Here is a 17,500-nt window from a genome sequence, read left to right on the forward strand (position 1 = left end):
TTTCTCTTCTTTTATTTCTTTCTTGTTGTTTCTAGTCAGTCAGTCAGTGAATTATTTGTTTATATATTCGTTAGTTCATATTTCTCTCTCTCTCTCTCTCTCTCTCTCTCTCTCTCTCTCTCTCTCTCTCTCTCTCTCTTTCTCTCAAGAATTGCAGGTCAAGGTCAGTATTCTAGCTTCATTATCTTACTGTGTGTGTGTGTGTGTGTGTGTGTGTGTGTGTGTGTGTGTGTGTGTGTGTGTGTGTGTGTGTGTGTTGGCGTCTTCCGTATAAATAAACTCTGGCGCATTTTTTTTGTTATCTAAGAATTATGTAAGATGAAAACCGGGTCTCTCTCTCTCTCTCTCTCTCTCTCTCTCTCTCTCTCTCTCTCTCTCTCTCTCTCTTTTCATACATTATCCTTTTGTCCTCCTCTATCACTGGGTCCACCACCACCACTACCACTATCTAACCTCCTCCTCCTCCTCCTCCTCCTCCTCCTCCTCCTCCTCCTCCTCCTCCTCCTCCTCCTCCTCCTCCTCTTCCTCGTCCGCGTCCTCGTCCTCATTAGCATGTATCACACCAACACGTCCCGTAACCCTACATGAGAGTGATCAGGTTACTACTACAGAACTCTACAAAAGAGGCGGTAGCTCAAGGCTCATCGCCTCTTTCGCTGGCGTCAAGGAATCCATAGGGGTTTTTGTGCTGGAACTTCCTTCATCCTCTTATGGTAGCCCTTTGCCTGTTCCCTTACAATATAAGCTTGTAAGGAGTGTGTAACAAGGCTCTTCTTACTATGAAGGAGGTGAGGAGTACTACTACTATTACTACTTCTACTACTACTACTACTACTACTACTACTACTACTACTACTACTACTATTTCTTCTTTTACTACTACTACTACTACGATTACTACTGCTACTACTGCTGTTGCTGCTGTTATCATTCTTAAACTAGAAACAAAATTAATGAGCATAGATTTGAACAGATAGGAGAGAGAGAGAGAGAGAGAGAGAGAGAGAGAGAGAGAGAGAGAGAGAGAGAGAGAGAGAGAGAGAGAGAGAGAGAGAGAGTTAAGTATGGTTTCACTTTTATGAGACAAGTGACCTTTCCTCGACTTTCTTTTAGAGAGAGAGAGAGAGAGAGAGAGAGAGAGAGAGAGAGAGAGAGAGAGAGAGAGAGAGAGTCAACGTCCCAGTTTCGAGGTGGCGACAAAGAGGCGCGAGAAGAGGAAGACAAACGTTAGGAGGGAAAATGACGAGACGAGATTGCTGTGTGTGTGTGTGTGTGTGTGTGTGTGTGTGTGTGTGTGTGTGTGTGTGTGTGTGTGTGTGTGTGTGTAAGTAGGAAAGAATGTACTCTTCTCTTTGTCATGTATGGATGATAGTCGTGGGAGTAGTAGCTGTAGTAGCAGTGGTGGCAATAGTAGTAGTAGTAGTAGTAGTAGTAGTAGTAGTAGTAGTAGTAGTAGTAGTAGTAGTCGTAGCCGCAGTAGTAGTAATAGTAGTAGTAGTAGTAGCAGTAGTAGTAGTAGTAGTAGTAGTAGTAGTAGTAGTAGTAGTAGTAGTAGTAGTAGTAGTAGTAGTAGTAGTAGCAGTAGCAGGTGTCTGAAACTCATTCATATGTGACTAAGAAGAAAACCTCCGTTGCTTTCCCTCCCTCCCCCACCTCACCCCCGTTCACCCTCCCTTCCATCCTACAAGCTTGCCTCCCTTCCTCCCTCACCCTCACCCTCCGTTCCCTCCCTTACACATTAGCAGCCTCTCCCATTCCAAGGTCCTTTACGCCCCTTCCCCCTTACACGGTCACCCTAGCAACCAATTCTTACATCACCCTTCCTTGCGTCACTCTAAAAACACCCTGCATTCTCACTCTAAGACTTTTTCACCCTGGCAAGTGTTTCTGTACCACCTTTTTTCTTTGTCACCCTGAAACACCCTGCCTTCTCAAGTTAGGTCCTTAAATCTTTTCTTCACCCCTGTAATCTTCTTATATCACCCTTTATTCCTCTTTGTCATCCTCAGACACTTGAAATCTCATCCTTTAGCTCTTCTGTTCTATTTATCTTACATTTTTACCGTTGGAATCCTTCTCATGTCACTTTTGTTTCTCTGTCGAACTCAAACACCCTTGAATTATCACCCTATGATCTCACACTGTTAAAATCCCACTGCTTCATTCTAAACAATCTTACTACGTCATTCTTTCCCTGTCACCCTAAAAACACTTGATATTTTCACGTTACAACTTTCAAATCTTAAGCTCCTCACCTTACCAACTCCTTCTGTATCACCTGTTTTCTCTGTCACCCTAATACATCACTGAATTTTATATCCTAATGCGCTTATACCGTTCAATTTTTGCGTCCTCTACGTCCTTCCTTCTCCCTGTCACCCTGAAACTCACACTGCATCATCACCCGCATTCTTGCACCATTCTTCGTCGCGTCATCCTGAGTCATCATGAACATTTTTCTGGAGCAATCATAAACAATTTCACGCTTCACCCTAAAACTCTTATGCGGGTCTAGCATACAATAAAACACATTTAAAAAAAAAAAAACATCTAAAATGCACTTGGAATACTTGGCAGTCTTATAACAAGGTAAATAAAGACGAAGTGACAAGAAAAAGGATGTAAAATAATAAAATACACTTGAAATACATTTAAATTCCATCTACGTAAACACTATAAATAAGGTAATACATGGGATTCATACAACACTTCGTTACAACACAAACAACTGCTTAGAATACACTTGAAATATACTGAACACTCCGGTTACGTTAGATTAGATAAATTTAGGTATGGTTAGATTGGTTTAGGTTAGGTTGGACTGGCTTAAAACACTCTTGAAGTAGACTAATAATATTCAAATACATTCAAGACACACTTTATATATTAACAAAAAAAAAAAAAAGTTCTGTTGATTTAATAGGGTATAAAGGGATTTTCAAGGATGTTTCGTGATAAGAGTGAGAGGTTAACAAGGATTCTGTATATCTAATAGGGCGTTGTGGAATTGATACAGGTTTTCATGGATATTTTAACGATCCGAGTGATAGTTTAACATAGATTCCTTACACTTAACAGGCTGTGGTGAAAGTTTATGCGATTTTTTTTTGTGTGTGTTTTCGTGATGTTGGTGATAGTTTAAAAAAAAGGATCTGTAAGTTTGATAGACTGTAGTGGAAAATATTAAGGATTTTAGAAGTATTTTCATAATTCAAGTGATGGTTTGGCCAATATAGTATATATTTAATAGACTGTAGGGAAAGTCATACACATTTCCAAAGATAAATTCATAATTCCAGTGATAGTTTGATAAGAGTTCAGTACAATTAACACACTACAGTGCAAGATACGCGGCTTATCAAGAGAGTTTTTTACAATTTCAGTGACAGTTTAACAAAGACACTGCATTGTCAGCAGGAAAACACACATGAAAACTCGACTAATCATCAGAATGGCCTTTACAAGAGAGAGAGAGAGAGAGAGAGAGAGAGAGAGAGAGAGAGAGAGAGAGAGAGAGAGAGAGAGACACTACCTACGCGGCTCAAAGTACGCAGCATGGGTATGTGTCGCAATAAAAAACAAAGCCAAGGAGACAGAAACCCGCCCGCCAGATGTCTCTAATGCCACTCCCTTCGTTCCCTTAAGGCTTAAGCGTAAGGCCAACATTCAGAAACGTTTCGCTCCTTCATTACGACTACTTCCCAAAGACACAGCGATGACTAAACGGGTTCCAAAGACTGCTTCTCCTGTTAATATTGAAGGAATCTTGTCAATCTACCACTAGAAACGTAAAAACATCTTCGAAAACCCGTGAGATTTCAACAAGAGCCTTTTTAATAGAGTGTAGGAGTAATGACAAGAGTGCTTCGGAATGCAGGGTGAAGAGAAGACCTTGGAACGCACTTTTGGCTGTGTTGCGTAACTGTGTGTGTGTGTGTATATTTCTTTCAGTTGACGTCATAGAGTGGATTAAATGCGCGTGAGCGAAAAATTGCCACAAAAAAAAAGGAAGAAAAACACGATGCACTTCCCGTTACTTGGCTGAGATTCGTGGTCGAGAGAGAGAGAGAGAGAGAGAGAGATTGGTGACGTCTTTTCCTCCTCTCTCTCTCTCTCTCTCTCTCTCTCTCTCTCTCATTCGCGTACTAATAGCTATTCTCGGAGCGCTTCACACACACACACACACACACACACACACACACACACACACACAGTATCTCTCTCTCTCTCTCTCTCTCTCTCTCTCTCTCTCTCTCTCTCGCGTTGAGTAACACCACCGCCAACTCAAACATAACTTTTCATTTACTTGGTAAGACAAAGAAACAGAGAGAGAGAGAGAGAGAGAGAGAGAGATTGTACAGTTTCTCTTGGGCCATATTACCTGTTCCAAATCTCTCTCTCTCTCTCTCTCTCTCTCTCTCTCTCTCTCTCTCTCACGTTAGCATCCTGTGCGACGTTGTTCATCCTATGCTGAGAATTCTATTTTATTCACAGGATGAACAAAATCTATACTTCCCCTTTTGTTCGTTATTAAGTTATCTCCCTTTCTTTTTCTTTCTTTCAACAAGACAGTCGATTTTCCATTTTATCCAAGTCAATCTTACTCTGCATCTCTCTCTCTCTCTCTCTCTCTCTCTCTCTCTCTCTCTCTCTCTCTCTCTCAGGCAGGGACGTGTCAGGGCAGAATCAGTTACCGTCAGAAACACGTGACTTGGAAAATCTACATTGCCCGGAGGAGGAGGAGGAGGAGGAGGAGGAGGAAAGGAGGAGGAGGAGGAGGAGGAGGAGGAGTAGGAAGAGAAGGAAGAGAAGAAGAAGGAGGAAGAAGAGGTTGTGATGGTGGTGGAGTGAAATTTAAAAGCAGTACGAAAAGGAAGAGGAGTAAGAGAAGGAGGAGGAGGAGAAGGAGGAGGAGAGGAGGAGGAGGAGGAGGAGGTAATTATGTAGAGTACTTGTGCTACGTCTAATTCAAGTTTAATTAAATAAATACTTGAAAAACGGTTCTTTAATATTTCTCTCTCTCTCTCTCTCTCTCTCTCTCTCTCTCTCTCTCTCTCTCTCTCTCTCTCTCTCTCTCTCTATTAAATAACATGTACCAATGTATACCTGTATTAACTTAAATCTTCCTCCTCCTCCTCCTCCTCCTCCTCCTCCTCCTCCTCCTCCTCCTCCTTCTCAATGATCCAGTGAAAAAAAGGCAGAAATGGATGAATATGAGAAAGTACTACTACTACTACTACTACTACTAATAATAATAATAATAATAGAAGTAAAAAAGGCAATTATCTCATTATATGCGCGAAAAAGAAAAATAAGAAAGAAATAAAAAGGAAAAGAAAACGGAAGTAATATAGGTAGTCAATGATTTTTAAAAGGGGGAACCAAATTAAAAGTGGAAATATATAGTTAAAAAGCTTGGGTATAATACGTACTGTTCGAGAGAGAGAGAGAGAGAGAGAGAGAGAGAGAGAGAGAGAGAGAGAGAGAGAGAGAGAGAGAGAGAGAGAGAGAGAGAGAGAGAGAGAGAGAGAGAGAGTACCCTTTTATTACAGAAAGGGAAAAAAATACTAAAGAAATTAATTACATTCGTCAACGTAAAATTACACTTAAAAAAAAACAACAACCATAAATGGCTTGTTTTTTTTTTGTTTTTATTTGTATTAATTTTGTCACGTGAGGAAAGAAAGACAAAAGTAAAATGAAAGTAAAAGTAGGAAAAAATATAGAAATTAATGAAAAAAATGAAGAGAAAGAGGAAGAAAAGAAAATGAAAAATCGGTATTGTTTTCTATATTTTTTCTTACGTCAGAAACAAAAGAAAATGGAAAATAATGACAATGAAGCCTTAAGGAAAAAAATAACTACAATAAGAGAAAAATGTAAAGAAAAAAGTGGAGAAATGTAAAAAAAAAAATAAAGATATTGTTTCAGAGAGAGAGAGAGAGAGAGAGAGAGAGAGAGAGAGAGAGAGAGAGAGAGAGAGAGAGAAGCAAATCACTAACAACGATGAAGGCAAGGCAAGGCACGAATGTACAATAATTACACAGGATATTAGTGACGCCTCTTAAGATATATGTGGCGAGGATAATTTGTCTCTCCTCCTCCCCTCCTCCTCCTCCTCCTCCTCTTCCTCTATATATTCTCTCTTCCTTCCATTCTTCCTCTTCTTCCTCTTCCCTTCGTTCTTAATCTTCCTCTTTTCTCCCCTTTCTTTTGCATCTGTCTTCTTTATCTTATTATTTTTCTTCTCCTTAATCTTCATCTTCTTTATATCTATCCTCCTTCTGTTTGCCCTCTTCTTCCTCTCCTTGTTTTCAATCTCCCTCTGCTCTCCTTTATTTCCTTCTCTTCTTCACATTCTTTATTCTGCTCTCTCCTTCTGCTTAATCTATTTTCATATTTCTCTTTATTTGCATCATCATCATCATCATCATCATCATCATGCTTATTGTTATCTTCATCATCATCTCAGTTTCCTTCTTATCTCTCTTCCTCTTCCTCTCATTAATTTCATCTCAGCTATTTTCCTTCTTTTTTTCCTTCTCGTCTTTCTGTTCTCTGTAACGCGCCTATTATCACCTTTTTTTTTTCTCATCATTATTCATTACGTGCACTAATTTTCTTTATTTTTATTTCCTACTTATATTTTTCGTTCTTCTTTTTAGCCTCTATGTAATTTTCCTATTATCTCATTTTCTTTTATTACTTTGTTTTTTTTGTTTGTTCTTATTTTTTTCCGTTTTTTGTCTCATTTTTTTTTCTGCTTCTCCTCCTCCTCCTCCTCCTCCTCTTCTTTTTTTACTTTTCTCTCATTTCCCTCCTACTTTTCTTCCCTCTTGTAACTCCTCCTCCTCTTCTTCTACCTCTGATTATCTAATATCATCCTCTTTTTGTTCTTAGTCGTCCTGGTCTCTTACTTTCCCACGTACCATCTTACAAAAAGCGCAACCACCACCATCACTACAACTACCATCGCCACCACCATCATCGCCACCACCACCACTAACAACAATTTACAAGTTTGTCTTCCACTGTTCTTTTTCCATCTCTCAATTTTCCATACTATATAATTATTATCTTCTACGTATGTTGTTTATGTCGTATGTTGTATGTTCTTGATTACTCGTATTTAAAAAGCAGTGTTTTGTTGTTCTCACCGTATTACCTTTCTTACGGTGAAGGTAACGACTGAAGCGCGCACGGTGAAATTAACTACAGTTCGAGCATCGCGTATTGTTTATTTACCATGTTGTTCTTGATTATGTGTATCGGAAAAAAAACCCAGTATTTTTAATGTACTCGTGTTATCTTGTGTACGGTGAAGGCAACCTCGCTAAAACACGCACAGTGAGAGGAACTGAAGTAGGAACAACATATCTTATTTATTCTTTTCTTTCAGCCTGTTGATTGCGTGTATTAAAAACCAATATTCCCATTATTCCTGAGTTGCCTTCCATGCAGGGACGGTAACTTAGTTGAAGCGCACCCGGTGAAAATAACTGGAGCAGGAACGGCAGTGATAGTAACTCTGGGACAACTGACAGTCGCGGTGAAATTAGTTTGTCAGCCAATGAAATGCGGCTGCGATGGGACGCTTGTAACTCGATCAGGAGAGAGAGAGAGAGAGAGAGAGAGAGAGAGAGAGAGAGAGAGAGAGAGAGAGAGAGAGAGAGATTCATAACAACGTAATATTATCTTAACCATAAAGAAATCACTATTACTACTATTACTACTATTACTACTACTACTACTACTACTACTACTACTACTATTACTACTGATAATAATAATAATAATAATAATAATGATACAAGAACATTATGCATTAATTATTCAGTTGTTTTTTGGCTTCCAGCATAAAAGAGAACATGTGGCGTTATTTACTCACCAAAATTAATGATTTGATGTTTAATATTCCAAACAATGTATTAAACGCTGTATTTATTCACCCAACGACACACAATGGAGCAAATAAATGAATAAATGAGTAATTTAAATAAACGTATATATGAAAAACTGATTCCTCGTTCCTTACTTTAATCTATTTCATCTCCGGCTTTCCTTTGCTTTCTTCTCTTTCTTAATTTTTTTCTTTAGCTTTCACTATTCCTCCCTCTTTCTTTCCTTCTTTTCTTTATTCCTCCCTCGTCTATCCTTCGCGTTCTTCTTCACTTAAGCAATTTTTTCCTAGTTTATTTATTCATATTACACTTCTTTCCTCCTTCAAATTCTCTCTTCCTTTCTCCTTCGACCCTCCCTTCGCTATCCTTCATTCCTCACTCGTTTATCCTTCACTTCGTCCTTCATATCACCAATCATCTAACCTCCTTCATTTATTCTTTCCTCGTTTTTTCCTACATTATCGTTTATCTATCCATCTCCTTCTCCCTCGTTCTTTTCTTTCTTACCCTTCATTCCTCGTGTTATCCTTCCTAGCCCTCTATCTCTGCTCCCCTCCCTCAGCTTATTATAATCCGTGTCTTGGCTTTGAGTGATTACATCTGAAGATACCTCGTACGTCTGACAGCTAGGCAGGTTAGGGAGAGACTGCTGTGAGGGAAGGACGGAGGGAGGGAAGTAGGGAGGATGGGAGTGAGGAAGGAGGGAGAAAGGTAGGGAGGGATAAAAGGGAAGGGGTGCTTGATGGAGACAGGAGGGAGGGAAAAGAAGGAAAGGAGAGAAAATAATACGCCTGAAGAGAGAAATATGATGATGATGATGGTGGTGATGGTGTGTTTTTGTGGTGATGAAGGAAGATGAGAAGGAGGAGGAGGAAGTGAAGGTGGTGGCAATGGTGGTGGCAGTGGTGGTGATAGTGTATGTTTTGGAGGAGGAGGAGGAGGAGGTGGTGGTGGAGGTGGTAATGAGAGTGATGTTTGTAGAGATGAACGTAATAGAGACGAAAGTGACAGTGACAGTAATGGCGTTTCTGGTGATGCCTTCCCCACAAACACAACCACCACCACCACCACCACCAGATGACAAATGGGGAAGATGCCATCAATACAGTCTTCCTTCACTTCCTCCTCCTCCTCCTCCTTTAGATTTATTCCCTTAGTACAAAATATTCTGGGCTTGTTGGTTTACAATGCAATAAAAACAACGCACTCTAATTTGTTTTTTTTTTTAGCCTCTTCCCAGTGTGTGTGTGTGTGTGTGTGTGTGTGTGTGTGTGTGTGTGTGTGTTATTGTTACTGTGGTTTGTGGTTTTGCTAGTTATTTTTCTTCTGCTTATCTACATTATTTCTTCTTTCCTCCTTCTCCTCCTCCTCCTCGCATTTATAATCTGCTAACATCGTCTGCTTCTCACTTTCCTCCAAGTCTTCCTCCTCCACCTCTTCTTCATGTTTCACCCAATCCTCTTAGTTCGTCTTCCTTGCCTCTCCTTTCGTATACCGAGGAAGGTCTGTCCTGATTCTCTCTCTCTCTCTCTCTCTCTCTCTCTCTCTCTCTCTCTCTCTCTCTCTCTCTCTTTCTGGTTCTTTATTTTAATTTTCTTTTGTTTTTTGTTCTCTTTTTCTGTGTCTCACGTTTCCAGATTTTTGTGGTGTATTTGTTGCTGTGGAGACCTTCCTTACACAGGAGGAGGAGGAGGAGGAGGAGGAGGAGGAGGAGGAGGAGGAGGAGGAGGAGGAGGAGGAGGAGGAGAAGGAGGAAGAGAAGTTGCGTGTGAGTGATGGAATGATAATGCGGATGAGATATAGTCACCGTTCATTTCCTTGTCTCTCTTCCCTCTTCTCTCCCTGCCGTGTACCTGTCTCTCCCTCCCGTCCCCTTCCCCTCCCACCACAGCTTAATGACGGCCTACCTGTGGCCTTGTTAAAGATGGCGGTGGAACACGCCACGTGTGGGCTGCTTGTGTGTGTGTGTGTGTGTGTGTGTGTGTGTGTGTGTGTGTGTGTGTGTGTGTGTTAATCCTTGTTTCTATGTTCCAGGCTGGTGGTGACGGCTGCGGCGTGCGTAGCGTTGGGCGGGCGTACATGCGCCACGGACATGGCGCGGCGGCTGGGCCCTAACGGGCGTTCGGTGACATCTTCCACGCTGGAGTGGATCACGGCGCGCGGTGGCAAAGTGCCGCGCCACGCGCTGCCCGTGGACCAGCAGGACGTGGAGGGAGTGTATTGGTGCCGCGCAACGTACCGCGGCTCATACCTGGCAGGCGCGGCTCGGCCTGACGGTCCTTGCATGGTGCCTTTCCTCACCAAGGTCCGCAAGATCAACAAGTTCGACTTCCTCGTCTCTGTGAACGGCTCGGCACGCGTCACCTTCAAACCGTGGGACAAGTTCACCGTGAGGCCAAACGATGCGCTGCTCACGCCTGACAAGATGTTGGTGCTGGCGTCCGCTGATGGGCGACCGACTGAACCTAGGATGCCTGGTCACTTGGGACTGCGTACCTACGACCGCGAGGCCTTCCTGGTGGACGGGGAGGGCGTGAAAACCACGAGCGAGGCGGTAGTGATGGTGGAGGTGGAACCCACGCATTACTCGCTGCAGGACGTGGTGCTGGAGGGTAAGCGAGGCTTGACCCAGACCACGCCCGTGCTCCTCTCCAACGTCACCCTCGAGAACCCTGGCGATAAGGAGGAGGAGGTGGGCAAGCTGGAGACCTACGTAGTGGAGGAGGAACACTACTGGGGGCAGGTGAAGGGCACCGTGACGGCGCTCCCCACCTCCATCAGCAGCCCGCAGGACCCGCCCCTGGCCATGCCCTTCCCGAGGGACCGACCCTTCAACTACAAGTGGGGCATTGCCAACGTGAAGGACCACGTGGACAACCTTAACCTGATGGACCAGCTGCCGTCGGGCGTGGGCGTGGAGGTCGAGATCAACGGAATCATGCGGCACTACGAGGCGCCCTACAGTGCCACACTCATCACCCACTACCATGACGGCGAGACGCGGGAGCGGCGCATCGAGGCCCTGCACACCCACCAGACGCTAGAGGCCGTCAGCGTCTCCTACAGCCGATACTACAACCTTACCACCGGGGAGACACTGGACATGCCATCCCGTACACAGGCCATCTTCGAACTCACCACCACTACCACCACCACGACCACGACTACCACCACCTCTACGACAACCACCACCACGACCACCACCACTACGGAGGCACCCACTACTACCCCGCAAACGGAGGCCAACACGGAGATCGCCACGGAGCTGCCAACGGAGATCAACAACGAGGTGACGCAGCTGGAGTCCAAGTCCCACTCCAAGGACGCAGACTCTGAACCTTTCCAGAGGACCCGCGATGACAAGAGTGGCAGCCCGACACTCACCTCCACCACAGACCGCATCCTCTCCGCACTCGCTTCTCTTTACGCCACTCTTATTTTCCGTTACTACGCCAGCCTTTGAACACTCCCGCCCACCAAACACCCCTCCACAGTCCCACCCCATCCTTCGGCGCCCCCCACCGCTGAGTCTGAGGAAGCGTCAGTGCTGAAGGAAGAACTGAAACAACAAAAGTCAGTCAGTCAGTCAGTCAGTTTGGCAAGACAAAGCCAAAGCCGTGCCGTAACAGGAATTATGTTATGAGGGAAAGAAGCATTGGAAGCAGAACAGTGTGAAATAATAAGAGAGAGAGAGAGAGAGAGAGAGAGAGAGAGAGAGAGAGAGAGAGAGAGAGAGAGAGAGGTAATGAATATTAGCGAAACCCATCGGAAAACATGAAGAGATAAATAAGACGAGATGATTGATAATAGTGCAGTTACTGAAGGAAAAAGATAAATGAAGATAGACGAAGATAAATAAGTTAGTGAGCGAAATAAATAATACAAATAATAAAAAAAGAGAAGCAAGTTAGTGAAGGAAAGAAAAAGTTAAAGAAAGAAAGAAGCAACTTGTGAAGACAAAGAAAAAATAACTGAAGAAAAGATAAAACAGTGAAGGAAAGTAAAAATTCAAGACAGCAAGAGAGTGAAGGAAAGAAAGAACTAAAAGAAAGAAAAGAGAAATATAACAAGTATGAAGAGTAAAGATGGAAAGAAAAAAGTTCAGTGGATCGTTCCTTCGTGTCAGTGAAGCTTCATGAAACAGTTCACTGGTTCGGAAGTATTTCGGTACCTTCAGTGTTCGTTAGGAAAGCCGTACAGACTAACGGCCGTCACCAAGGATACGGACACTGCACGGATACTGCAGGCCACACACACACATACACACACACACCGAAATATATTTTTTACTTTTCTTTTTTCTTGTTTCTTCCTTTTCTTTCTGGCCGTCTACAAACAATTCGTCGGCCTCTCTCTCTCTCTCTCTCTCTCTCTCTCTCTCTCTCTCTCTCTCTCTCTCTCTCTCTCCATTGTACTGTTATGATGTCCGCAGGGTGATGTTAGCTTGCCATTGTATGGAGAGAGAGAGAGAGAGAGAGAGAGAGAGAGAGAGAGAGAGAGAGAGAGAGAGAGAGAGAGAGAGAGAGAGAGAGAGAGAGAGAGAGAGAGGGAGGGAGAAATGAGATATAGTCCATTGTGTTCAGTGTTTATGACGTGTTACCGCTAAAAGAGAGAGAGAGAGAGAGAGAGAGAGTAATGTCTGTTTAAAAAGTCAAAGCAAGAATATTTCATTTAAACAAAAAAAAAAAAAAAAAATACAATACACAGTGAAATAATGTATAGATGTATAAATAGCAATGAATAAGTAATCATGTGACGTGTATGCTTTTGTTCCTACGCATACTCATACATGGTAGTAGTACTGTAATGGCGAGCTGTATACATGCATAACTAGTACACTGACCATACATAAGGCAACCTGGGGCTTCCGTGTATGTCTACTTATGTATATATGACTATGTATAGATGCGTAGTTACCACGTATACTTAGAAATCAATGTTAGTAATAGGAATAAGTAAGGAAGGTAATATTGTTGCTTTTTGTATTATTTTCCTCTCTTCTTTTACCTGCAGCGTGGGGCTCAGGCTAATATTCGTAAACATTACCTATCCTACCTATCCCTAACATGTATAACTATGTATATCTTACCTGAGATGTATAGTGAACGCTCTGTAATGTATAATGTATAATCTCTATTTCACTATTTTCCTCCCGATTATGTGTTGCTTAGAGAAGAATATTTTCCGCAGTGAAGAAACGACGAAGTTCAAAGTAGATAGCGATGCCGTGACGCGCCAAAGAGTGTACTGTCATAACTGAGGCTGCGGGACTGAAATCTGCATCGTTCTCTAGTGATAAGCATTCCTAAGCGTACCACATGCACATGACGCAGTGTTGACAGGATGGTTACCGGAGAAGAACGATGCAGATTTTAGACCCTGTGAGCCAGACTATAGTGTTGTGGTGTCCCCGTAGTGGCTTATTGGCTTATCTTGTGGCGTAAGCTCGGTATTCAGAAACACTTACTCTCCTGCTGCAAGTACTTTCAAAGGCCACACATTTAATTGCCGGGTTCTAAAGACTGTTTCTCCTGTTATTTGCTAAAAAAATCTTGTTAATCTCTTATTAGAATCATACGAGTAGCTTCAAAAACCCGTGCTACTTCAACTAAAGCCTTTTGGAAGTAGTGAAGGAGCGGCGAGGAGGTGTTTCAGAATAATATTATGTATGGTTTTCAGTGAGGCAGGCGTCTTTCGTCTACCACTTACGCTTTCTTCTATGTAGAAACCTTGGCCAAAAGTGAAAAAAAAAAAAAATCTTTGAACGAAAAAAAAAAAGAATATTTGTAATCATTGATAATCCGACACGTAAAAAAAGAGAAGGATGAAAAATACGAAAAGAAAAAAGAAAAAAAAAAGACGGAAGAGATTATTCAGTAAACTATAAACAAATTTAAAGAGTAAAAATAGAAGAAGAAAAACTAAGAAAACAAACTATACTCATGAAAATCTATTCTGAAAAGGGGAGAAACACAAAATACTGTAAAAGTAATAATAATAATAATAATGATGATAAAATAATAATAATAATAATAATAATAATAATAATAATAACAACAACAACAACAACAATAACAATAACAAGAATAATAATGATGATAAAATAATGATAATAATAATAATAATAATAATAATAATAATAATAATAATAATAACAACAACAGCAATAACAATAACAATAACAAGAATAATAATGATAAAAATAAAAGTAATAAAATAACTCAATTAAATATAAACTACTTTGAATATAACAATTACAGAAAAAAAAAAGATACAATCATGAACAATTTGAAAAAAATAACTAAAAATAAACGAAAAAAAAAAAGGATCGAGGAAAGGAAGAAAAAATATCCTCACATTACTGCAAGAATTTCCCAAAGTCTGTGAACTGAACCCTCGCCTCTTAAGTTACTTTTGCCTAAGTCACTTTTGCTCTAAGTTGCGCCATCGCAGAGAGAGGAGGGCCGCTGAATGCACAAGAAGGAGCAAAAGAAGCTGATCGCACCAAAGTCTGCTAGAAAAAAAAGAAAAAGAAAAGTAAAAGGAGAGATTAATATTTTTCGTCACGTAAGAAAAAAAAAAGGAAAAAGAAAAGAACTGTAGCAAAAGAAGACAGAAAAATAAGACGGAATAACAATTTGTGAGAAAAGAACATGAAAATGGAAGTAATGAAAGAAAATGAAAGATGAAATTTTTGCCACGGCGGAAAAATATAAGTGAAATTGGCGAGGGCGGAATAAGATGGAATGGTAATGAAAATACGTGTGTGTGTGTGTGTGTGTGTGTGTGTGAGAGAGAGAGAGAGAGAGAGAGAGAGAGAGAGAGAGAGAGAGAGAGAGAGAGAGAGAGAGAGAGAGAGAGAGAGAGAGAGAGAGAGAGAGAGAGAGATTGCGAATGGACATAAGGAAAAAGAAATGAAGATGAGAAAAAAATACGTAATAAAAAAAAAAAACTGGAAAACTAGTATGATATAGAATTACGTAAGAAAACTTTGATTAGAGGATAACAATGGGAGGGGTAAAAAACGATAAAATGGAAAAAAAGGGCTTTATTTGAGATTGATATGTGTGACGTAAGGTAAAGAAAAACAAGGAGTATGGAGAAGAAAAATACTCGTAGATGAAATGATGTATTCAATTCTTGTCAAGTAAGAAAAAAAAAGGAAATAAAAATACAATGAAGAGTAAGCAATGAAAAATATATGAAAAAAAGTGGCGCTTATTGTTTAATGGTGAAATTATCTTACCTTCACAACCACTACTACTACTACTACTACTACTACTACTACTACTACTACTACTACTAGATAATAATGATGTGTAGTAATACTACTACAAATACTACTACTACTACTACTACACTGCTACTGCTACTACTACTACTACTACTACTAATACTGCTGCTGCTGCTACTACTACCACTACTACTACTACTGCTGCTGCTGCTACTACTGCTACCACTACTGCTACTGCTGCTGCTACTGCTGCTACTACTACTACTACTACTACTACTGCTGCTGCTGCTGCTACTACTACTACTACTACTACTACTACTACTACTACTACTATTACAAACTGTGTTTCTCCCAAATTTGACATTTCTAACAAAAAAGAAGGAAAAACATTATTATTATTGTTATTATTATTATTATTATTATTATTATTATTATTAATATCATTATTGTTATTATTATTACTATGATTATTATTTTTATTTTTATAACAATTACTATTATCATTATTTTTATCATTATTAGTAGTATTATGATTATTACTATTACAATTATTACAACAACTACTACTACTACTACTACTACTACTACTACTACTACTACTACTACTACTACTACTACTACTACTACTACTGCTACTACTACTACTACTACTACTACTACTACTACTACTACTACTACTACTACTACTACTACGAGTTCTACTATTACTACTATTACTAGTAGTACTTGTATTACTCTGTGTTCTTATGTGATTCGCGTGAGCGAAACTGATTGAAACTGTATTGATTTTTTTCGTTCGCAGGGCGGGAATGTGTCATAAACCTTCGTTGTAAACTTTCACTATGTAGCGTCTCTTTAATTAGAGCTAGTTTAGAGAGAGTCCGAGCGACCTAGTCAGTCTGTGATATGAGAGAGAGAGAGAGAGAGAGAGAGAGAGAGAGAGAGAGAGAGAGAGAGAGAGAGAGAGAGAGAGAGAAAGGTAATTTCCAGTAACTAACGGAAATATAAACAAAATTAGACTTTCCATGAGAGAGAGAGAGAGAGAGAGAGAGAGAGAGAGAGAGAGAGAGAGAGAGAGATGCTGCTTGCGAGGAAGTGAAATATAATTATAATCCAACATTCCCCTGAACTAATTTGAACTTTGGGGAAGGAAGAATAATATTTTATAAAGTAAACTCCACGAAATTAATAAAAATAAAAAATAAACAAAAGTGAGTTGCCAAGTATGAGAAAATGATTTATCTCAGAGGAGAGAGAGAGAGAGAGAGAGAGAGAGAGAGAGAGAGAGAGAGAGAGAGAGAGAGAGAGAGAGAGTATACTGCATTGTCGGTGTATATACTAAATAATAATAGTAATTGCAAATGTTCTGCCTCTTCCTATTATTAATGTATACCAATATTAAAAAAATAAAATAAAGAATATATTACAATTAATAATGTTTCATTCCACACACACACACACACACACACACACACACACACACACACACACACACACACACACACACACACACACTCATACACATACACTGACAAAGGAAGGAGAGGGAACATGACCTGAAGATGAGTCAGAGAGAGAGAGAGAGAGAGAGAGAGAGAGAGAGAGAGAGAGAGAGAGAGAGAGAGAGAGAGAGAGAGGAAAGAAGTTGACCCAAATCTCTCGGTCATCATTAGAAACTTCCTTCCTCCATTGCAGTGGAGAAGAACATGAGGAAGAAGAAGAAGAAGAAGAAGAAGAAGAAGAAGAAGAAGAAGAAGAAGAAGATAAAAAGTAAAAAAAGGTAAATACTGGGTAAATAAAAAAGAAAAGGCAAAAAATGTGAAGGGGAGAAGGAGGAGAAAGAGAAAGAAGAGGAAAAGGAGGAAGAATAATCATGAACAGCTTGGTAGAACATAAGAAAATAGTAATAATAATAATAAAAAATGAAAATAATAATAAAAAAAATAATAATAACAATAATAATAACAAACTAATAACAATAAAAAGTAACAACCAATAACAGTAATAATAATAACAATAACAATAATAACAAGGAAAAAAGCGAGTGAATAAGAATAACAAAAAGTAAAGAGAGAGAGAGAGAGAGAGAGAGAGAGAGAGAGAGAGAGAGAGAGAGAGAGAGAGAGAGAGAGAGATGAAAACAGTGAAAATAAAGAAGGTGATAAACTACAACAATTTCAAACATGTCGAGGGAAGACAAAGAGAGGAAGAGGAAGAGCAAGGAGGAGGAGGAGGAGGAAGGAGGAGCAGGAGGGAGGCTAAATTGAACTAGAGATAACGGTAACATTAATAGGAAGAGAAAATGGGCACAAGTAGGAGGAAAGGAAGAGGAGGAGGAAGAAAAAGAGGAGGAGGAGGAGGAAAA

General features: G+C 40.3%; 1 protein-coding gene across 4 annotated transcripts in view; it reads left to right on the forward strand.

Annotated features, from left to right (window-relative positions):
• Positions 1-16,568, forward strand: part of LOC123507624 (protein unzipped-like) — a 31,158-nt gene extending 14,590 nt beyond the window's left edge. The window contains exons 2-4 of one of the 4 annotated variants that reach the window (XR_006675694.1): positions 9,936-11,643; positions 12,362-12,533; positions 16,385-16,568. Coding sequence is in view for 1 of the 4 variants with exons in the window: in XM_045260649.1 (XP_045116584.1) it covers positions 9,936-11,364 (1,429 nt within the window). In the remaining 3 variants the exon portion in view is untranslated. Of the gene's footprint in view, positions 1-9,935; positions 11,894-12,361; positions 13,734-16,165 lie in introns of those variants that run through there. The other 3 variants (XR_006675693.1, XR_006675695.1, XM_045260649.1) reach the window with 3 other exon arrangements.
• Positions 16,569-17,500: the final 932 nt, after the last annotated feature.

The sequence above is a fragment of the Portunus trituberculatus genome, chromosome 23 (genome assembly GCF_017591435.1).
Source record: "Portunus trituberculatus isolate SZX2019 chromosome 23, ASM1759143v1, whole genome shotgun sequence".
Taxonomy (NCBI): domain Eukaryota; kingdom Metazoa; phylum Arthropoda; class Malacostraca; order Decapoda; family Portunidae; genus Portunus; species Portunus trituberculatus.